This window comes from Hyaena hyaena, unplaced genomic scaffold, assembly GCF_003009895.1.
Source record: "Hyaena hyaena isolate Hyena2069 unplaced genomic scaffold, ASM300989v1 scaffold_2217, whole genome shotgun sequence".
NCBI classification, from domain to species: domain Eukaryota; kingdom Metazoa; phylum Chordata; class Mammalia; order Carnivora; family Hyaenidae; genus Hyaena; species Hyaena hyaena.
In genome coordinates, this window is record NW_024082858.1 from 36,440 (window position 1) to 60,877 (window position 24,438).

Genomic DNA, 24,438 nt, shown 5'->3' on the forward strand with positions numbered 1-24,438 from the left:
CTAGACTTAGATATATGAAAATATATTTCATAATCAATAGATCTGCATTATTCTTCTGGGGAAATAAGACTTTTATTAGCTGGGTGAGATTCTTGATATTTTTGTTAAATGTGATGAGTTTCCACACAGAAGCAGGATGGATCAATATCAAAGGATGCAAGTGAGTTTAAGAGCAGATCCTTTTCTACATAGTAATGGTAAGGACACTGTTTTATTCTTTAGTTATCTCCGCAGTCTCAATCTCAATATCATTCCTAATACAATATTAGCCTCATTGTGAGTATTAAAGACTTGCCCCTTTTAAAAAAGAGATTCGACATTTACTTTAGTTAATATGGTAATTTCTGCCATATTAAATGGTTTTTATAAATGATTTATTTTTTAAAAGGTTAGACTCAGATTTTTAATTTATATTTAGCTAACATTTTCTCCATTTCTCTTTTGTAATCCATAACTAACTTTCTGGTTATTTGTAATGTTTTCATTGTCAATAGCCTTTATTGCCATGATATATGTCATATATGCTATAATGTGATAGCCCTTTGTTGATTAGACATATGCGTTAAAGTAAGTGTATAATTTTAAGCATTTTATTCATTGAATAACACTAAAAATGGCTGAAGGTAATCTTGCAAGTTTATTAGAATTTTCCCCTTTATTTTACAAAAGAAAATAAAGGAAAGAAAAGAGAAAAAAAACAACAAAACCCTGACTCAAAGCAGATGGAGCTGTCAAGGATCACTCACACAGGTGAGCTGAATTGAGCTGATTAGTTGCTAAGTGCTTACAGCTGTTGGTTTAGGCTTTGAGGACATTGTAGAAGATTAGGGCCTCCCCTTACCGGAAAAGATTTGAAACAAGCATTGTAAAAAAAAAAATTAGAATTGTCTTAAGAATTATGTTTCCTGGATTTGCAAAATAAAATAAAGAAAAAAATGAGAAGCAAAAGCACAAAATGCCAAAGTTTTCTTAAATTAACAAATAAAACAGGAAATTTTGAACAGCTTCCTGTCTTAAAAGTGATTGTATAGTAAGAAGTAATTCAAACACTTTAAAGCAGACTTAATGAAATGTAAATTTCCTCTGTGAAATTGCTAACATTTTTCTCTTTCAAATTTTGGTGAAAGCCTGAAATATAAAATATTTAATTAAAAGTTGAAATATTGCATAGTCTATAATGTCAAAGACAAATAGAATTCTATATGTGACAGATAGCTGAATAAATATCCTCAGTTAATGACAGGTCCATAAGGCCTGTAGGTGAATAAGTTGAAAAGTTAAAAATAAAGCTTTTGAAATTTAGAATTTTTGATCATACAGATTAGATTTGATTAAAAATAGAATCCTAGCAAAGTGAGATCTGTAGTTGCTTGTGTCTGGAAAGTGATCATTTATTATCAAACCCATTCTACACACAACTGCCAGAAAAGATACTATTATTATAGTATTCTCTTACATGAACACTTTCAAAGGCTCCCAATCAGAAGCTAGAATAAAGCTCTAAGGGTTGATCCCAAGGACAAGGTCCACCTAATACTATATATGTTACAAACAAGGATTTGTCAGGCACCATTGTTTAAGCATCTAGATTGTAAAGCCAAAATGACTGATGCCTTATAGGGAAAGGCAAATGCTATACATAGGAAAAGCCTACTCCTAAACCTAAGAAATTAGCGTTAGAGAAAACAAATAAAGGACAAATAAGATTGATGAGCTTTAGTCTTTGAGAGTTTATGGAACATTTGTAATCTTAGGCCATAGGCATTAATTGTAGATGGAGTGAAGAGTCTTAACTTTATTTTTTTTAATTTTTTTTTAAGAGTCTTAACTTTAAAAGAAGCAAAACACATCATCTTTCTTATCAAACTCATCCCCTTCTTTAGTCTACTTATTGATACACTCTACTGTTTTTTTCATTCACTTCTCAAGTCCTAGTGTATCTACCAAAGGATAGTACAGTATACTGGTTAGAACACAGACTGCCTGTTTTTTATTCTGACACTTACTAGCTGTGTTACCTTACGCAAGTTACTAAGACTCTCTGTGTTTACTAGTGTGTTTGTGAGTATTAAATGAACCCAGTATAACATATTCCTGAAGAAGGTGCCTGGCATGGAGTAGCTGCTATGTAAGTGTTTGCTATTGTTTTTTCTTCCTTCTTCCTTCAAGACCCAGTTTAGCTCCCATCATCTCCAAAAAGTCATGTAATATCCTTCTGTACTTTTGAACTCCAATATCACTTATAATCATTTTGACTCCTTTGGTGTTTCATTTTATGACACCATGGGCAATAGTCCACACTCTTATAATAATATTCTAAACTGTTTTTAATGTGTTCAAGTCTTGCCTCTCCAAATAGACTAGAAATTCCTTGAGAACAAGAACCATGTCTTGTACTTGTTATCTTCCATTGAACACATCATTGTATAGAAGGTTTTCAAGGTACATTTGTCAAATGAATGAATCAATAACAGGTTATGATAGGTGAAGGTTTTACAGGTGTGAGTATAGAATAAAACATTTTAACCGTAAGAAAGAAGTGAGTATTTCTCTTTCTTTGGAGTGTGGTTGCGATAAATGCTGGGCAGTTATGATTATTTTCTGAAAAGAAAGTGAGCTTATATTCTAATTATAGGTAATATACCTCCTTTAAGGCAGATTTATTCCACTTTAGCCAAGGTAAAATATTCTTAATAGGAACATAGCCATTAAATTTTCATAGCTTCACTTAAGATTATAGGACTGCTTGACACATTTTATTGAATAAAAAATATAGGTGAAACAGCAAAGATAAAAGTTTTGAGAAAGTTCTCTGGAATATTTCATAAGTCTATGTAAAACTCAATGTGGCTAGGGACCCACAAAACAGGTCTTTATTGACTATGACCCATTAAACTTTAGAAAAAATACTAAAACAATTAGTGTGTACAGGACTTACCAACCACTTCACATCATGGAATATGTGGAGACTGATAATGTTTATGTGGCACACTGAAGGAAATACAGAAGAGTTCTTAATCCAGGGGTAAGTGGCACTTGGACTTTGGTAACTTCATCCCTAGAACTTTGGCCACTTCGAGTCCTACCCTACCATTCTGATGAGTAAGAGAACACAAATCTCAGCAAACTTGTAACCTATCCACAACACACATGCATTAGTTCGAGAACTCTGCTGCTTTTGCAATACACAGTGCCACAGAAAACAAAACAAAGCACAACAACAACAACAAAACAAAGTGCTTTAGTCTGTACTGTTCAATACAAAGAAGGCCTATAATAAGAACATGTAAAGCCAAATGCAGCATGCATTTTGTTGCATTCCTATGTGCAATAATCTCTGAACCTTGCTCAATTCAATAGTTATATAGCCTACTACCAAGGCCTATTCCTAGTATAAATCATATTATATATCTTTGCCTTTATTCTCATTCATTTATTAATATGTTCAATGAAGAATGATTAAGCACCAACTACATGATAAAGTTTCTGTTTGATACAGAAAAAAATGATACCATGGGGCGCCTGGGTGGTTTAGTTGGTTAAGCGTCCGACTTTCGCTTAGGTCATGATCTCGCGGTTCGTGGGTTTGAGCCCCGCATCAGGCTCTGTGCTGACTGCCAGCTCAGAACCTGGAGCCTGTTTCAGTCTGTGACTCCCTCTCTCTCTGACCCTCCCCTGCTCATGCTGTCTCTCTCTCTCTCCTAGAAATAAAAAAAAAAAAAAATGATACCATTGAGTTCTCACAGATATTGCTGTAAGGGGTGGGGCATTCCTTGCACCACCTGAGCCATACTGACCACAAGCCAACTAGTAAGCTGGATTAGCTAAGCTAAATGGGGACCTTGTCATAGACAGTCCTTACTTCAGACTTTCAACAAATTAGCCTAGGACTGAAGGGAATGGTAATTCCTAACCATGGGCAAATGGCAGCTACCTCTGGCTCCTCAAGTCTGATTCTTTTCTGGATTGTTTAATGGCAGGTGTGGTGGGACAATAATGACAGCTTCTGGCCACCAAGTCTGACACATTCGGGAAACTGTGATGAACAATGTGCTATAATTGCATAAGATTCCATCCTCTCTTAGCAACAGACAAAGGCTTTAATGGGTGGAAGGTGAAAAATTAACTCTGAAGTACACAAGTGGAACAAATGGCAGCCATGAGCCATCTGGCCATTTGATTTCATTCTATGAGACCTTGATATTGTAAGAGAAAGAAATGGTAGAATAATGTACCACAGTTGACAAACAGAAAGTGTGCACTACACTTTGGAAGGATTTACTGGTTATTTATAGATTTGTACATGTAACATGAACAGAAGATTTTCTCACCTTTTGCGGTGGTATAATAAAATTTAGTTAGAAAATCACATGTTTTGTAAAAAAGCTTTTGTAAAAATATTATAGATATGTCTTCTGGAAATGACTTTCCTTATTATTCATTTTTGAGAGAGAGCGAGAGTGCAAGTGGGGGATGGGCATAGAGAGAGGGAGACACAGAATCCAAAGCAAGCTCCAGGCTCTGAGCTGTTAGCACAGAGCCGGACGTAGGGCTCAAATCCACCAGCGGTGAGATTAAGACCCGAGCCGAAGTCGGATGCTTAACCGACTGAGCTACCCAGGCGCCCCTGGAAATGACTTTTAGAAATGGATTTCTTAGACCATTTACAGAAGTTACACGCATCCATGTTTGTTCAATCTATGAGACAAAGAATAAATCTTAAAGCAAAGAGAAATATACAGAACTAAAATGAAGATAAAAATTCAGTGTATTAAAATGTGCAGTTTGCAGCTAAATCAGTGCTGCAAAGTACATTTATAACACTAAGTGCTTACATAAGGGATGAGAAAAGGTCTCAACTAAATAATGTAAATGCCAACATTAAGAAACTAGAAAAAGGGGTGTCTGGGTGGCTCAGTGGGTTAAACATGTGACTCTTGATTTTGGCTCAGGTCATGATCTCACAGTTATGAGATCAAGCCCTGTCTTGGGCTCTGCACTGGGCATGGAGCCTACTTAAAATTTTTTCTTTCCTTCTCCCTCTGCCCCTCCCTGGCACATTCTCTCTCTCTCTCTCTCTAAAAAAAAAAGAAAGAAAGAAAGAAAGAAAGAAAGAAAGAAAGAAAGAAAGAAAGAAAAAGAAAAAGAAAAGGAAAAGAAAGAAATAAACTAGAAAAGAAGTGCAAAACAAATCCGAAGTGTGCCCGAAGAAGGAAATAATAAAGATGCGTGATAAGAATTTTTAAAAATCAGAGAAAAAAACAAAACTAACAGTGATTCTTTGAAAGAAAAAAATGGACAAACTTCTATAAAGGCTGGCAAAGATAAAAAGAGAGAAGAAACAAATCTCCAATGTTAGAAATAAAAATGAGGATTTCATTACATATCCTGCAGCCATTTCAAAATCACAAAATATGAAAACAAGCAAGATGAAATATATAGCTCGAACAACCATATGCTTATAATGGAAATTGGATTTATAATTTAAAAGATGACAATGAGAAGGACTTTTGTAATGGCAAAGTAAAGATCTCCGAAAATCTAATCTTAAATAAAAGCAAAAATTTGTCAAAACCAACTTTTTTAGAACTCTGTAAAATAACCAAAGGCTTGAAACAGCAGAGTATTATTCCAGAACCACAGTTAAATCTTGGTAAGAATAGTGAGATTTGAGACATTACTTACCTTACCCTATTCCAAACACTCCCTTCACCCTGAGTCAAAAGTAGCCTTAAAAACAAATGCTTTAGGGGCTCTTGGGTGGCTCAGTTGGTTAAGTGTCCAACTTTGGCTCAGCTCATGATCTTACAGTTGTGAGACCAAGCCCCACACTGGGCTCTGTGCTGACAACTCAGAGCCTGGAACCTGCTTTGGATTCTCTGTTTCCCTCCTCTCCTCGGATTCTCTCTTTCTCTGTCTGTCCGTCTGTCTCTCTCTCAAAAGTAATAAATAAACATTAAAATTTTTTAAAAAATGGTTTAAATCACAAAGGGTGATGGGGATTAAGGAGGGCACTTCTGATGAGGACTGGGTATTGCATCTAAGTGTTGAATCACTAAATTGTACAACTAAAACTAATATTACACTGAGTGTTAACTAGCTGGAATTTGAATAAAAACTAACAAATCAGACTTTCAGTTATTGTTATCTATGAAAATTGACATCTTAGCAGATCACTGGAGCTCCTCAAAGGTGTGATTCCTAGCTATACATCCAAGAATCTCAGTGAACTCCAAGTAGGATCAACAGAGATGCACACCTGGACACATCATAGCCAAACTTTTGAAAGAGAAGATAAAGAAAAAGCAGTAAGAAAAGCAACTCGTCACATTACAAGGCATCCTCAACATTAAAGATAACTTGTCACCAGAAAGTATTGAAAATAAAAGACTGTGCGATGATACATTCAAAGTGCTAAAATAATTTATTAACCAATGATTCTATATTCAACAAAATTATCTTTCACAAATAAAGGAAAAGGTAAATCTTTCCCAGATAAATAAAACCTTTGACAAATTATCCCTAGTAGATATGCTCTGGAAGAAATATGAAAGGGTGTCCTTCAATATGAAATGAAAGACCACCAGAAAATAACTTGAATCCACACCCACACAAAAAAGAGCAGGGTTACAGTTAACTACATATGTAAATATATAATATATATAAATGTATTTTTGCTTGTGATCTTTTTTCTACCTGATTTAAAAGACACTCTTATAAAGCAATTATTATTAAACTATGTTGATGGGATTATAATGCATACAGATATAAATTATATGGTGATAGCACAAAAGACATTGAAAGGAATATAGATATGTTATTGAAATTGAATTGTTATTAATCAAATTAAATGGTTATAAAATGTTAAATTTAATCTTCAGCTTAATCACTTAGAAAATTTTTTTTCAAAAATGTAGTAAAATAAACATAACTGGAATGAATATGAGATATTAGAAAATATCTAATATAAAAGAAGGCATTAAAGAGGGGTTCCTGGGTGGCTCAGTCAGTTAAGCATCCAGCTTTTGATTTTGGCTCAGGCTGTGATCACCCAGTTCGTGGGACTGAGCCCCATGTAGGGCTCCACACCGACAGCACAGAGCCTGTTTGGAATCCTCTCTCTCTCTGCCCTTCCCCTACTTGTGTTCTTTGTCTTTCTCTCAAAATAAATAAACTTAAAAAATTAAAAAAGAAGACATTAATGGAATAATATGGAAGAAAGAAGAAGTCAGACATAAAAAAATGAAAAGCAAAATGATAGATGTAAATTATATCTTATCAATAATTAAATTAAATTTAAATGAGTATGCACTTCGAATAAAAGGCAGAAGTTTTAAAATAGGGGTACCTGGTTGGCTCAGTCAGTTAAGCATCCAACTTCGGCTCAGGTCATGATCTCATTGCTGGTAAGTTCAAGCCCCACCTTGGGCTCTGTGCTGACATCTCAGAGCCTGGAACCTGCTCCTGAATCTGTGTCTCCCTCTCTGCCCCTCTCCCACTCATTCTCTGCCTGTCTGTCTGTCTGTCTGTCTCTCTCAAAAATAAACATTAAAAATTTTTTAAAAATTTAAGAAAAGAAGTTGCAAAATAAACTAAAAACAATATCTATATTCTGTACAAGAGAGACATACTTTAAAATAAAGAACACAAATAGATTAAAGGAGAAAGATGGAAAAAATATATACCATGCAACCAGTGATTAAAAGAGAGTTGGAGTGGTTACACTAGTATCAGACAAAATGTACTTTGAGAAAAATATTGTTACTAGAGACAAAGAAGGCCATTGTATGGTAACAGTCATTCCATCAAAAAGATATAACGCTAATAAAAATAAATGCACATAACAAGAGTCCCAAAATACAAAAAGCCAATTCTGATAAAATTGAAGGGAGAAATAGACAATTCAACAATAAAGTCCAATACTTCAATATCTTGCTTTCAAGAATGGATAGAAAAGCTAGGTCGAAGAATAAGAAGGAAATGGAGAACATTAAAAATACTATAAACCAGCTAGGCCTAAGACACTTCTATAGGACACTCTACTCAACAACAGCTTAATATAACTTTTCACATATTTTCTCAAGTGCACATGGAACATGCTCCAAAATAGATCATATAATAAGTCATCAATCAAAGCTTCAATAAATTTAAAAGAAATCATATTATACCATGGAATGTATTCAGATATCCATAACAGAAGGAAATTTGGGGAAAACACATTATGTAAAGATTAAATAACACATCACTAAAACACAAACAAAAATCAATAGGTCAAAAAAGAAATCGCAATGGAAATTTGAAAATATTTTGAAATGAATGAAAACTAAAGAACAACATATTAAATTTTATGCATCTAAAGCAGCACTTAGAGGAAAATCCATAATCATAAACATCTGAATTAAAATTAAAAAAAATCTCAAATCAATAATCTAATCCTTCACCTTAAGAAACTGGAAAAATAATAGTAAATTAAACCTAAAGCACGCAGGAAAAAAAGAAATACTGAAAGATACAGCAGAAATAAATAAACTGGGGACTAGAAAAACAATAGTAAAAAATCAATGAACCAAAGATGCTTTTTGGAAAAGAGCAACAAAATTGACAAGCCTTTAACTAGGCTGAAAAGAAGAGAGACAGAGAGAGAAGGAATACATTTTTAAATTTTCTTTAATATTTATTTAGAGAGAGAGAGACAGAGCAAGAGAATGTGAGGGGCAGAGAGAGAGGGAGACACAGAATAAAAAACAGGCTCCAGGCTCTGAGCTGTCAGCACAGAGCCAGATGTGGGGCTTGAACTCACAAACCATGAGATCATGACCTGAGCCGAAGTCAGCCAGTTAACCGACTGAGCCATCCAGGCACCCCAGGAATACATTTTTAAAATCTGAAATAAAAGCAGGGATAATCACTACCGACATTACAAAAATAAAAACCATTATGAAAAAACATTATAAACAATTTTATAACAACCTAAATGAGCCAGAGCCTGACTCAGGGATCATGACAATGAGATCATGACCTGAGCAGAAATCAAGAGTGGGATGCTTAACTGAATGAGCCACCCAGGTGCCCTGCAGCTTTATTTATAATAACTCCAAACTGGAAACTATTCATATGTCTATCCACTGGTCAGTAGTCAAACAAACTATTCATACCACGGAATATAATTCAATGAAAATATTATCCCTTCTCACTAGTATATATCCTATATGACTTATTGTACTCTATTGCTATAGTTATAATTTTAAGTCGCCATTAGGGGAATGCAATATTTTAATACCAACATCTTTATCCAGAGTCTTGTTGTCATTTTTGTCTTTTAAGAAAAATTGGCCCTGTGAAAACAGGATTTTATTTTATCCTGTTAATTTGGTTTACCATATTCTTGGTTATCAAACTATTTATGGCTTTGGAACCTTTAACTGGTAAATATCCATGTTGTATCAAAAATCAAAAAAATAATCAAAGGCCATAAACACGTCAGTGTGCATATACATATACAATGACTAGAACTCAAATTATACATTGCTTGTGATTATGGATATTTTTGTGTTATTTGCTTCTTGGGTTTTTTAAAATTTTGATAATGTAATTATTAACTCTTAAAAGTTGGAAAGTAAATAATGGTTATTTTAAAAATACCATTCTTTCCTCCACTCAGAGTCTAGAAGGAGAAACATGCATATGAATGACTCAGCTCAAATATGGCATAATATGTGTCTGTGAAACTTCACTCCTTTGTTAGTAGCAGCTGCACCTTCATCTCCACTACCCACTGTAAGTCTCTGTATCTTGACTAGCCAAGAACTCAGGGCAAGTGCCCTGATTTAGCATGCCAAAGGGACTGTTGAATTAGGCTGCAATAATTGAGGGTAAAAATTGGATTAGTTTATCCTGATTCCCTATGTGTGGTGCTAAAGCCCACAGAAACTTTTTGAAATGGGACACACCATCTTCATCCCCACCTTATGAAATGTTACAACTATAGAAAAGAATTATGGTGGGGCGCCTGGGTGGCTCAGTCGGTTAAGCGTCTGACTTTGGCTCAGGTCATGATCTCACAGTTCATGTGTTTGAGCCCCGCGTTGGGCTCTGTGCTGACAGCCAGCTCAGAGCCTGGAGCCTGCTTCAGATTCTGTGTCTTCCTCTCTCTTTGACCCTACCCTGCTCAGCTGTTTCTCTCTGTCAGAAATAAAAAAAAAAAAAGAAAAGAAAAAAATTATGGTGACAGGCTACAAAGTGATAGTATATTTGCCAAATAGGTCTTCCTGACATAATGGTTTGAAGATAATAAAATCTGAGTTTTACAAAATATAGTATTTGGCCTGTGCATGAATTCCCTTTAAGAAAGCCAAATATAGGCGCGCCTGGGTGGCTTATTCAGTTAAGTGTCCGACTTCGGCTCTGGTCATTATCTCACAGTTCCTGGGTTCGAGGTCTGCGACGGGCTCTGTGCTGACAGCTCAGAGCTGGAAGCCTGTTTCTGATTCTGTATCTCCCCCTTTCTCTGACCTTTCCCTGTTCATGCTGTCTCTCTCTCTCTCAGAAAAAAATAAAACATAAAAAAAAATTAAAAAGAAAGCCAAATATAATACCTATGGAAGTTCAGAAGTATGTAAATTTGCTACTAGTATTCACATCACAAAAAAAAATATAAAAACTCAACTTCAGGCAAAATTTAAAGAAGGTAAAATACTAACACATCAATATTTTCCAAAAAAATGACCATAAGAATGGAATATAAACTGAATATTCAATAAAAATATTTAATTTGAAGTCATTAATTTTTATCCAGTATGAAAGCATGATTTTATTCCCTTCTTTGTCTAGTAAAATTTTGAATTATTTATACCATTTTCTATAGCTAAAATACTACATTATACTTTAATTTTCATGTACAAAGTATGTGATCAAATCCAAAATAAAACTCTGTCATGTTTAATAATAACAGATATATAATTTGATTAAGAGTTTAATGATACAACTTGTGCTATGATTTCAAGGTTTTTATATTTAAGTTTAATTTTTTAATTCTTTCAAGTACTTAAAAATAAATCTAGCATGCTTGTATACATTTCAACAAACTAGAAAATCCTGTAACTATGTTCTGTACATCTGCTCACTATAATGTACATTTACATACCTATGTGAAGTACAAATTTGTAAACATGAACATTTGAAGCTTTGAAAGGAAATACTAGTCTTTTTCTTCTCAATATTTTATTGAAACAGCATGTCAAAATTTGGCCAGCACCACACATGTAAATAGTTTTAATACTGAATATGTTTCAAATATTATCTCTATATATTTGTCCTGCTTTATGTTGTAACCTAAACCATGTTTATTTGTACAGTTTTAATACAAATTATCATTTAATTGCAAGCCAAACCTAAGAAGATTACATTTATAGGAAGGCACTTATATCAAAGCAAGTGCCACCAATGTCTAAGCTATGCGTTTGGTTTGTTTAAAAAAATTTTTTTTTATGTTTTATTTATTTCTAGGAGAGAGAGACAGCGTGAGCAGGGGAGGGTCAGAGAGAGAGGGAGTCACAGACTGAAACAGGCTCCAGGCTCTGAGCTGGCAGTCAGCACAGAGCCCGACGCGGGGCTCGAACCCACGAACCGCGAGATCATGACCTAAGCGAAAGTCGGACGCTTAACCGACTAAGCCACCCAGGCGCCCCTCGTTTGGTTTGTTTTAAACTGCTCCAATAAACATGCTAAATTCCAGTGAAATCAACTGGCAAATTGTTGCTGTATATCAGAATATTTTTATTTTGGGCTAATTGAAGATTTTTCAGCGCAAAGACAACTTATCTCTAAGTTGGAGTAAAAACACTGTACCTCCAACCTGTCAATTCAATTCACAAAATACAGTTCATGCAATTAGATATTTCTAAGAATGTTAAAATCTGCTTTTCCACATAAGTATATATAATTAATAGTATAAGTATGCAATGAGTTGGTGTTCTTTGTGGCATCTCTTTTTGAAGAGAGGAAGAAGAGAAACAGTATAAGTTATTTTAAACAAAACTAAACTAAAACTCCACTGATTTTATAAATTACAATGTGACATCTGGAATTTATCAAATTGCATGTTCAGATAAGGAAAATATTTCTTATTGAGATTTAGTAAGGAGAAAACAACTATATATAACCCTACAGTATACATGGACATATACTTCCATTGTCTGAAAGCATCTAAATTTTTCATCAGCATGTTTATAAATTTTTGTAAAGTGTATTTTAAGTATTTGTACAAAACATTTATTTCAATAATATTCTGACTTAGCATTACACTAGTGACACTTAAAAGATACATATTATCTGCCTTATGTATACCATGATTTTCCCTAAAATGCATAATATAAGTGATTAGAAAAGTGAAAGAGAAACCCTCCAAAATGTCAAATACACATCCTTATTGTTCTTCATCACTGGCACCTTGTCAAGTTGTCAGCATATAGGACTCTGATCATTCAAAGACTGATTCACTGACTCATAACTTGCTAATTCCAGTTGTGCATTTCTTCTCATGCCATAGATATTCTTCAAACTTCTAAAAGAAAAATAATGTCTCTGTTCACTTCCAGACCACATGTAGAACCCATGCCTAATAGCAATGAAATATCATAAATATTTACCTTCATAGCTTAGGGAAATATAACTTTTCATTTTTGTAGTACAGTGAAGAGGAACAATGATATTAATGTTTGAAGACTCTAATATTATGTAATCTGAAGTTACAATTACATTCAAAATGTAATTTCCAGAGGGCTTATCTCACTATTTAATGAAAAGAAATAATAATTTTGATGTTTTAAGTGACATTACTGAAAGTTATATATTGGTTGTTAAAATGTAATTAATAGAGAATTTATCCACTTAGACATGTGTTCTGTAACAAGGCTCAAAATTGAAATAAAAGTCCTTGACTTTTATTTAACTTTTATTTAACAGTTTAACTGACTATTCCATAAAAGAGAACCTTCCTGACAAGGGAATCTCACTAAAGGTCTAGGCTTGACTGAGAGTTGTGCGAAGATAAAGAAACACTTATTTCCTGATTCAATGTACAGATTTTACTAAGCTGATGAAAAGTTTTTCTCTAGATTTACTTGGGGTAAGTTATACTACCAGGCTGAATCAAGAATCAGATTTTATACATCTAATCAGCTAAATTAAGATGCTTTCTTTTAAAATGGGTGAAAGGGTAAATATAAATGTATGATGAAGCCAAATGTAAATAGCATTTTTAATTATTGGATTTGGGTGTCTATTAAGTAACATTTGGCTACATTCATAGATAACTATTCACACCTTGTATAAACAGACTTGTTTTTGATTTTTGTATATTTTTATTTTTTTAATTTTAAGGGTTTTTTTAACTTAATTCATATGAAATTAATAGAATTCCATAGCATTTTGTTTTTTATTCTATATCCATAGCTTTGATTTACCAAATTACTGAAGTTCTGCACTATACATCCTATCAAGGAGTAAGAATTTATTCATTATAAAATTGTAAGGACACTAAATATTAATTATGCATCAGTTGAAATTGTTAGCTGTTTCCTACAGATAAGTAACTTATTTAGAAAGTAGGGGACAGCTTACTGAACTTCTTGAAGTCTCTTCCAAATCCAATTTTCCATGAAGGCTTTCCCTTGGTTACTTATTCAATTAAAAGTATGAAATGAAAATTTATAAACATATATTAAAAACAGCTTCTAATATTTAAACTTTTACCCCTTTATATTAATCACCTTTACCAATATAGTTCTGTATTATCAATTTTAATATCTGAAATATAAATCATGGGTTACTATACTTGAGCAGATACAAAATTAGTGCCTACTCTTTATTAAGTGTGATTGCTGCTTTAATCCCTGATTTGTTAAACCTGGTTAGTACAGATCTCCTGCCCCAAAGACTTTTATATCAGGTATCTAATTAGTTTGTGCCACAAATAATATTTCATCTTGACTAGACTAGTAAGTTTAAATGTAACCATGTGTTGTTCTATCCCTATATCCAAAAGTGAAGGACAATATAATTTTAATGTATATATGTGAAGGCACATTTATAAAGTACATTTAAGAGGAAATAACCATTTTGAGAAAAATAAATGATTAATGTGTTTTTCCTAATATGTGTTAGAAAAGTTAAAGAAAGTAGTTTAGAAGTTTAGTTAGTTTGTCAACAGTCAAGCCATGCCATTGTGATGTGAAGCACCTTGGCTTCATAAATTATAGACTAGTGGCATAAACATTTTAATATGATTTATTTTTAAGGGGTTATATGTAGGTTATACTTTACAAGTTTTTTCATAAAATTTAGGGTCTGGTGAAAGGAAACATTCAAATTCATAAACTAAAATAAAATCTCATTTATGCTAGTTTTTGTCTAGTTAGTCCAATTTACCATGACTGACTCAAAGGGGTGGAATTAAATTATACCAATATAATGAAATTTTCATATTTATGGACTCAAATATAGTATCTCCTTTCAAAGAGTGTTTATTAGTCATTTTAGAGAACTGAGTATAAAACACCAGGTTTGTTAAGGGAATAAGCAAATAAGCTTCACCTGAGAATGACCCAAAAAATAAAATGAAAGATCAAAATTATTTAGAATATTTTGCTTTTCATTTGATCTTTGTGTTCTTTCAGGATTAAATGATGCTTAGGCTGCAATGATTAATATTTGAAAATTTGTGTCCTTGTTTGTACCTCAGAATTGAGATTAGTAGCTTCTTGAGCATCAGAGTTTAAAAGTGTAAGGCAAATAAAAAATGAATTTTTTCTACAATGCTAGAGAATTACAATTAATATAATATTCATAGATAAAACTAAAATTGTTTCACTGCTTTCACAAGAATTAAATTCATCCTCTTTTGGTTATTGTCAATATGTAAGAGGCAATTGACATGGTAAACTGACATCGCAATAAGTAGAGGCTTCACCTGGAGTCAATTTTCACCTGTAGTCTATGTCATCAAATAATATTGACTATCTTACTTTGAGGTCCAAGACTACTGTAAGCAGAGATTGTTACAGGTCATATTTGACCTATAACAACTTCTTGTGAACATCTGATAAGGCACTTTAAATGCATAACACAGAAATACCCTCTGATAATAAAGCTTTCAAAGACCAAAGCTCTTGACCTTTCTTTGGATACAAAATACATGCCTATGTGTAATTGTTTCAGGAATGTGACTATCCCATTAAAGGCAATTATTAATTGATGGACACCAATAATCATGATTGCATTTAGCTTCTCCAAAAGAAACGTGACTATTGTCATTCACTTTGAGATGATTGGCAACATTTACCAGTCTAGATGGCACTGAATTGTACCTATAAAAACCATAGGAAAAATGGAGAGAGCAACCCGTTGCTTCCTGGGCAATGGAGTTTGGTGATAAAATATTTCCAGGTGACTGTAATACATACAACATTTGATTGGAAGAATTAGGTGCCTGTAGACACTGCCCTTTGAAGTCTTCAAATGGACCATTTTTTGAGTTAGCAAATCCCAGAGAAGATAATGTGGAAAGTTCCATCATGGGTGGGGCTAAACACTGAGAACTGTTTCTGCTTGCCAGTCTTTCAGGAGGTGGCAAGACAAAATGCTGCTGTCGCCAAAAGTTATTTGGGCAAATCTTGCAGCAGAGGGGCAGGTTGATATTGTGCAGATACACCTCTGGACAGGGCCTTCCAAAGGAGCTTGTAGATAAGTGAAACTTAGGCAGAGAGTAGGGCAGAAAAGGCAAGGAGTTCAAAGGAGGAGTTCCTCCACCAGAGGTAACTGGAGATGAGCCACTGCTTCCACCTGTGAATGACAATCCAGTCAATGAACAATGAACTTGATTTTCCTATTGAATGAGTACTAATGACCATAAACGTCTCTGTTTCATTCTTCAATTAGCTATTCTGCCAGTTCACAGTTCTTTTTACTTATTTGGGAAAGAATATGATCATTCTCCCGAGCAAAGTTTATACAGTATCTTTACTACTCCCATTATTACTCTTAGCACTACCATTACGTACCATGTATTGAGCATTCATCAGTATGCTCGAGAACTGTGCTATGCACTTGGACATTTATCCAATTAAACAGTACTCAGAGCTAATTATGTCTTTCCAATTAAAAAAAGGTGTCCTAGGGGCGCCTGGGTGGCTCAATTGGTTAAGCGTCCGACTTCGGCTCAGGTCATGATCTCACAGTTCGTGGGTTTGGGCCCCGCGTCAGGCTCTGTGCTGACAGCTCATTCAGAGCCTGGAGGCTGTTTCAGATTCTGTGTCTCCCTCTTTCTCTGACCCTGCCCTGTTCATGCTCGCTCTCTCTCTCTCTCTCTCTCTCTCAGAAATAAATAAAACAAACAACAACAAAAAAAGGTTTTCTAAACCTTAAAAACTTTACAAAAATAGATATTTGATTAAATGGAAAAAAATTGGTTAGGATTCCGTAGAAAGCTTCAGTCTTGATTTAAAAAAAAAATTGGAGAACATGAAAATATCTTTTTTAAATTTTTTAATGTTTATTTAATTTTGACAGAGACAGTGAGCTGTGGAGTGGCAGAAAGAGAGAGAGAGAGAGAGAGAGAGAGAGAGAGAGAGAGAGAGAATCTGAAGCAGGCTCCAAGCTCTGAGCTGTCAGTGCAGAGCCCAAAGTAGGGCTTGAGCCCATTAACTGTGAGATCATGACCTGAGCTGAAGTCGGATGCTTAACTGGCTGAGTCACCCAGATGCCCTGAAAATAATCTTTATAAATAAAAATAACATATTTAAGTGCATTTTTCTCATATGAAAGTCATGGATTGGAAGACTTATATGGTACACTATGTCAAAATTAAAGACAAATTTTTAGGTTAAAAATATCAAAATAAAAATGAAAGTGTTATATTAATGTTGTCATGTGATCTTTTTGTTTGCTTAGCATCTACTAAAGCTAGGAATAATTATAAGGTCCAGGAAAATCTAGACTTTCTACATTATTTTCATGCTTGAATTTTTAAAATTTGGTTATTGACTGAACTTAATCAGTTATTTTTGTGTTTTTCTTTTTTTTTGGTGTTGCTGTTGTTTTTCTTAACTATTTTGTGTATGTAGTCATAGCCTATGTCTTTATTAACAGGGTGGCAAATATATTTTATAATTAAACATTAAAAAGCTATTTTAAAATGGTAAGCCTTATTCTTGGCAAACTGAAAACAATCTGGACATTTAAATAATTAATAAAACTGTATATTTTAAATTATCAATTAATGATCATATTTAGCTTTTTCTCTTTACTAGTGCACTTTGTGTTGACATGGATATTTTAAAAGCATCCTGCCTAGATGCTGTTCAAGTGATACCACCAAATAAAATGTTAGCACTTTTCCACACAACTCTGTAAACCAAATTATACAATCAATCCAGTGAACTGATTAAAAGTGGTCTGTTTTCAATGTTATGGTATTATGTAAAATTCAACCTAACTATAATGATAATTTTCTCCATGATTATAACCTTGAATTAATGTTCAAAGACAAACAATGTTAATGGAGTAAAGACAAAAGCAATAATATAATTCTATGTTGTTTGCAAATACTCCTTTATTTATTATTAAACACCAGAGAAATGATGGTATACATTCTTCCACCAGAAAGCCTGCATTGTCTAATTATTATTATTATTTATGTAATGCTGTACATGAGAACAAATAAATACCTTGTAAATCATTTTAATGTTGTGGTAATTAAGCTAATTGTGGTAGTTTTAGCATTGTTTTCAACATTCATTTTCCCTATTTAAGATGATAGGAACATTAGAACTATGTGATGATAAAATTTAATGGATGTCATTTTAACATGTGCTGAAAGTTTATGAGAAACATACTTATTTCAATATCAGATATAATTGCAAACAATCCCACAAATGCACCACAGGTGATTCTAAAGAATATGAATATTGAGAAGTTGAAGAATCCAGGTGAGATATGGAGATCTCAGGATGTATATCTCCAGAGGGCTGAAGTCAAGAAATCCATTACCATGGCTCTGCTCTTTTCCTTCATGCCTATTCCCCACTTTTTGCCTTTTACCTCCTCATCAAGACAAATATAAACCTACTTCCCTGTAAACACACATTTTCTGACATGTACTTCCCCTTTTGTGTAGTATTTGCTACAGAAGTTCTGATTGTTGTTACTTCATTAACGTTTAAAAGTAAATATTAGTAAAACTTTCCTTACTTTGTGTATCTGCACCAAAAGTTTTAAAATCCAGAGTGAGAGAAGGCCTCCATGGGTAGGTCTCTAAAAGCTCATCCAATACACCCCTGAAAAATAAATATAACTAATCAGAAAGTCCCAAATTCAATTTTTGAGAAAAATGATTTATGTAAAGTTTTAAGTTATTTTATTATAATTTTTAGGAGTCAATATCTGAAATATATTTTTATAGCTAGACTACTGAATAAAATTCACGGTAATTATTCCCTGAATAATAATCCCAGGAATCTAGAATAAGCAATATCTTAAAAGTGGGTTGGGGAGGGAAAACGAGGAGCAAGATTTTACAGAAAAAACACTAGGTTTTTTTCCTACCACCTACTAGTTACAAAGCTTTGGGCTTCTGAGTCTCTGAGCCACAGTCTCCTTATCTGTAATTCTTGTGAAAACAGCTATATAAACTTTAGATATGATTGTTATGTTGCTTACCTGGTTCTTCCAGGATCTCTAAATCCTTTAGCAAAAGGATTCCTGTCTATTTTCAGTTTGGTAATCTATGGATTCAAGGAAGGAAGGAAGGAAGGAAGGAAGGAAGGAAGGAAGGAAGGAAGGAAGGAAGGAAGGAAGGAAGGAAGAAAGAAAGAAAGAAAGAAAGAAAGAAAGAAAGAAAGAAAGAAAGAAAGAAAGAAAGGAAAAAGATAGTGTCAGTGCTTTCAGTTACAACACTTTCACCCTTGCTTTTAATGGTTACAACAATCACAAAACACTTCAATGTGTAATATAGTATATTCAATTAGTATAAACACATTTGTTAGTTGAATTTAAAATGGTTACCTCCTTTCTCCCCTGGCACTCTTTGCTCTGTTCTCCTTTATAATACAAGATGCACGCAATTTGCAATGAAGCTTGCCTAAATGACAATGCAATAAGACTACGAATTTTTTAAACTGTGGAAAATTTCATCCATATAGTACAGCTTGCCTCTTTCCAGAAAGTCCCTCTGGAGCCATCCCTGCTTTCCTGGGACCTAGCTGTCCTTACCTGCTGGTTTTGGTAAGCAGTCACTGTGGTGAACTCAGTTTCTTTAAAGAAGAACGTTTTAACCCCTTCAATGGGCAGGGACTGAATCCAGGACAAGTCACCTTTGCTGTCCTGTTCCATCACATGCACACAGGGCTTGTACTTGTGCATGACTGCAGAATGATCTGGAAGAGAAATTATCAAATGTTGCCTAGAAATCAGCTTTCCTTCTGCAACATGGGTTTCCTCTCATTGGCGCCCCCAACATACCCACATGCAAAAGTGAGGCTAAACCAGAAAGGTTAGGTTAACCACACATAAAGACTTTTCTGTGCCATTTGGTACTGGACAGACACACTCAGGCCTAAGAGGTTTCCAGATTGAAGCACTACAGTAGCATCTGGAAGCTGTAATTCCATTTCCAGATGAGGTCTTTTCTTGCTTCCAAATGCAGGTGACCATGTGATATCTCCAAGTGTCACTAGGATCTGACTGCCTGCTATACATTCCCTGGACTTATGGTAACTGAAGGGCAGCCCCCTGATATACCCCACTTCCTAATTTTGTGGCCGGCACAGGGCAGGACAGGCAGGGCAGGGGCAGGATGCATGTGGAAAAAAGGCTCAAGATCCAGGTAACCAGAAAATAACTTCTTTCATAAGGGCAAACTGTGGAGGAGATTCCTGTCACACCATGCCATACAGAAGGTGTGCCCATCTAGGAGAAAGCAATCAGAGCTCACAATGATTGCTCTAGAGGCTGTAATGCTAGACAGCTTCACAAAGTGCATTCCCTTCCACACTCCCTGACCAGACATTATCACTTAAAAAAATCTCATTTGGTCTTCAAATTTCCCTTGCTCACTGTTTCCAACACCCAGCACTCTCAGATGCTAAACAAAGGTCACAGGAGTTACTCTGGTAACAATACCAGAACTTAAACAATTCCTAAGACCACCTGGTAGAAGTCTCCTAGGCCTCTCTAGAGCGACCTGAAGGTTGACGCGTTGGCACCTCCCTCCCCTCCTCACAAAAAGGATTGCGAACACTTACATGGCCTTTGTCATCCATCTCATTGTTGGTGAGTTTCAATCTATCAAAGCTGATGATCTGCCGCATCCAGGTCTCTCCAGGGCAGGGGGAGTCCGGGTGAACATAGAACCTGGGAGTGATGCAGGAGTGATCTGTATTCACAGCTACCATCCACTGCGAGCTGTGGTACACATACCTGAAAAGGCAGAGAGCATGTGGGTTTAGGCTCAGTGGGCCAAAGCCAGCTGTGTGGGAGGAAGAGTGCTGGATCCAGTCCTACAGGCATTAACCAAGGTTTGCCTGCTAATCACAAAGGCTACTAGTAGGAGATCCAACTTGTTTTCCAAAAGGCATTCAGGGACAAAAAGCAAACAGTATATAAGTATATGTCAATATGGCAATGAGAAAGAATGAAATCTGGCCATGTGTAGCAACATGGATGGAACTTGAGGGTGTTATGCTGAGTGAAAAGGACAGCTACCATGTTTGCATGTATATAAGGATTAGAAGGAAATTAACGGAGGACCTTGGGGAAGAAGAATAGTGAGAACAAACTGAGGACTGATGGGGGTGGGGGAAGGGTAAGGAAGTGATGGGCATGGAGGAGGACACTTGTGGGGATGAGCACAGGGTGTTATATGGAAGCCAACTTGACAATAAACTATTTAAAAAATTATATGTCAATAGAATGCAATGAAGTTCCAGGGCAAGTATAATGTCATGGGATTTCAGAGTCTGGTTTGTATTTCCTCACAGAAACAGCAACAGAAATTGATCTAATCCATTTCACTGCACAGATACAGCTGAAAAATCCTCATACTTCCAGAAGTATAGAGAAAAAGCAAAAAGGTGAGGAGAGTGCCTGTCCAACCTACCTCCACCAGTCACCCCCAAAGCCCTTTCACCAACAAGGCTTCACATCAATATACTCCCTGGAACTCTAGCCCATGAGCCTCAGGACTGATTTTCACCCTGTTTCCAATCTCAGCCATTCAACTGTGCACTGCATTCCAAAGTCAGCTCAAACATGAGAAGCAATCAACTTGTTCTATTTATAAGCTGCAGCTCCAGTAGGCTCTTGAACTGCACTTTCTCGTTGCCCCTCAAATACAGAACTGGGCATGATGTGGGCTTTCTCTTAGAAAGGTTAGACATCCAATTCAGTGGAACACTCACCGCCCAAGTAAGGGTGCTCCTGTACAACCCCCATAGCCTCTAAGTCAAAGCTCTGGTGCAACTGTGCCTCTGGGATGCTAGCACTGAAGGACCTCTTGGTTTTAGTTTGTAATTTCTAGGACATGACCACCACTTGAGGAAAGAGGCTAAGGAAGGAAAAATAGACCTAAATATAACTGCTAGATTAGGCTTAGATGGCCAATCAGAACATTTCTCCAAGACCCTGATGCCAAAGTAGCACAGCCCAGAGCCCAGTGCAGCTTCTGAAGCACAGGCATTTCTTCCTAAATTCTGTCCAACAACTTCCTTCCTACCTGCCTGAGTCCACACCCTCTGCAGTTGGCACAGACAAAGCCAGAGCAGTGGATAAACAAAGGATTTGGAGTACTGAAGCACCAAATGGCACCTGCTCTAGGAATAAGAAGAAAGAGTCAAGACAGTTTTTCTCAGTTTGAACCTCCATTTGAGTGAGAATATTCAACCCCCAAATCCCTCAGGAGAGCAGTCCCACCCCCCATGGTAGAGCTTTCAAAATAGCATTCTTAGGTTCCATAGATCTGAATTACCATTCCAACCTGAACTTAGGGTAAGCTCTCTTTGGGCCTAGTTACCTATAACGTTTGGAATCTACTGGCACCATGTCAATGGCCACATAGTACTGCTTCCCTGGGTCCAGCCCTTTCACTTTGACTCGAACAGAGGGGAACATCCGCCTGTGGGAAAGAAAATAGCCACTCACCTAGTGCTTTTAGAGAAATTTGGAGGGGATGGGGTTGGGAACAAATGAAAAGTGAAGAAATTCACAATACCTTCCCCATTCTAAGATGGATTCAAAGAATGATATTTGCTACAGGAGAAAAATTGTTGATTGTTTGCTTGATTTAACAGGTTTTGGATTTCTGAGTGGAGTAGAATATTCTTACGACAAAGCTTTGTCCACCCCACTCCCCACCACTGCCGTTAATAAAAAGCTATATAAAAGAAAGTTGAGAAAAACTGTACCTGGCCCCTGAGTTCTCAGCAGTACTTTCTGTGAGGCATATTTGGGAAAGACTGAAATTAGGAAGGTTCACACACAAAAAAATTACCCAGCTGATGTGAAGGTGTCCCAAAGCAAGAGGTGAAAGAAAAAAAAAAAAAGCCCACCTCAAATTGCCCCAGGCTAGCAGGGATGGCAACTGGGGATCTGCTAGATGAGATATTGTCCATCAGTAGCTGTGAGGCTTTAAGGAAAATTTCTTGAAGTTACTGTACACGGGAAAGAAAAGCTGAGCCACTAACATGGTCAGGCAGTCCTAGGGCGATTTATTGAGAGGCGGGGACTTTCTAATTCCTGTCGGGGTAAGGTTGGATATAGAGCTAAAAACTGGAGGCATCAAATCTTATGAGAGTGATAAATTAAGCGCCTACTGTGTGCATCCCTTGAACAGTTTGGGCAGAGCCGAACCTGCCAGCTTTGGTAATGATCATCTCAGTCCCGATGTCATGAAATCTCTTCCACAGTTCGGATCCTTGAAGCTCTATTTGGATAGGACCTTTCTCTCCTAGATTATTGCCTCTGTTCTGGTCATGGTCATCACTGTCGCTGCCGCTACAAGCTGAGAAAGCAGTTGCTGAAGGCTCTGTCTTGGGTCGCTTTCCTGCTTGACACAGAGACGCCAGAGTTTGAGAGAGGTTCGGAGTTCCCGCGTCCCCTTCTCGCTGATGCCGGTCTTGGGACAGACCGACACCGACATAGTCTCTTTTCCCTGGGAACCTTGAAGGCAGATCCTTAAATTCCCCACAATACCCACTGTGGCCCCTTTGACGGGGAGGAAAGGACCCAGATCTTGTCCTGGGAAAGGTACTATCCTTCTTCAAATTTGCCCATTCTCTCTCTCTCTCCCCCTCGGGACTTTTGGACCCCGAGGCTGAATCCCCTCCTAATCAGGGTGCGTACCTGCTTCCTACCAGGAGAAACAACTATGTTCTGGCTCTCAGGGCTTTGGGGAGGTTGAAGAGTCTAACTTCTCCACAAACATATAGGGACGCTCTCCTTCACCGCAAATGAACCACAGCAATATGTATGGACTGAACTTGGAGGCTCTGAAGCTTCCCCTGTAGCCAAATGACCAACGTGTCTCCGCGGCCCCAAACGTGGCAATCCAGCTGGGCCAAAGCATCCTAGTATGCGACTAGCAACCCTCTCTCAGCTTCATGGGACTTGCGGATCCTGCGTGCTCCGGTAGCGGGCTCAGGGCTTTGGGGATGCGTTAGGAATACTCACCGGGCTGCTCCCTCTTCTTCCCTGCGGCACTGTTCCTTCTCTCCTCCTCCTCTCCGCCCTCTTTCTTCAGCAGTTCAGGCTGCGTCTCCTCTTTTTGATTTTTCAGTTTTCTTTTCCTGGGTCTTCCCACCAAGGCTTCCACCGAGAAGGCAAGAGCCCTAGCGCTCAGAGCCATCTCCGGAGGGGGGAAGGGAATGTGCAATGCAAAGTTTCAACCTAAGCTAGGTTAGGGAGGGAGAGGGAAGGAGGGTGCAGAGGATAGGGCAAAGAGAGAAAGCAGGAAAACTCTCAAATTAGAAAAACAATATCTGGATCTATATTTAGAGGGAAAAAAGTGTGTGTGTAATTTTTATATATACGTATTTTTTTTCTTTGAATAGAGAGAATGAAAGAAGAGGAAAATCGAACTGGAGCCGAAGACTTCTGGAGTCTAGTCCCTCTTTCCTTTGTGGTTTCCTCCCTCCCAGTGGATATGTGCAGACCATCAGTCCTCAAATCGCTGATTTCAAGACTTGGCAGAGCACAGAGATTGGCAAACATAGACCTTTTAGGGAGCAGACTTGCCTCCAATAGATGCTCAGGCAGCTTGGATTGGGAGATACTGTTGCATCCTACTGAGTGAAAACCAGGCCAGTCACAGCGTCCACTGTTTGTTTTGGAAACTGTTGGGAGCATAAAAAAATAAAAAAATAAAAACAAAACAACAACAACAAAACAAAA

At 36.4% G+C, this 24,438-nt stretch overlaps 1 protein-coding gene across 1 annotated transcript; it reads right to left on the reverse strand.

The window, feature by feature from the left end:
* Nucleotides 1–15,232: 15,232 nt before the first annotated feature.
* Nucleotides 15,233–23,893, reverse strand: TBX22 (T-box transcription factor 22). Its single transcript, XM_039225491.1, has 8 exons — nt 23,719–23,893; nt 22,900–23,095; nt 22,064–22,165; nt 20,294–20,472; nt 19,267–19,418; nt 18,715–18,779; nt 18,247–18,332; nt 15,233–15,840 (listed from the first exon to the last, which is right to left on the reverse strand). Exons 1-8 carry the CDS (start codon nt 23,891–23,893, stop codon nt 15,233–15,235), a joined length of 1,563 nt encoding a protein of 520 aa, XP_039081422.1.
* Nucleotides 23,894–24,438: the final 545 nt, after the last annotated feature.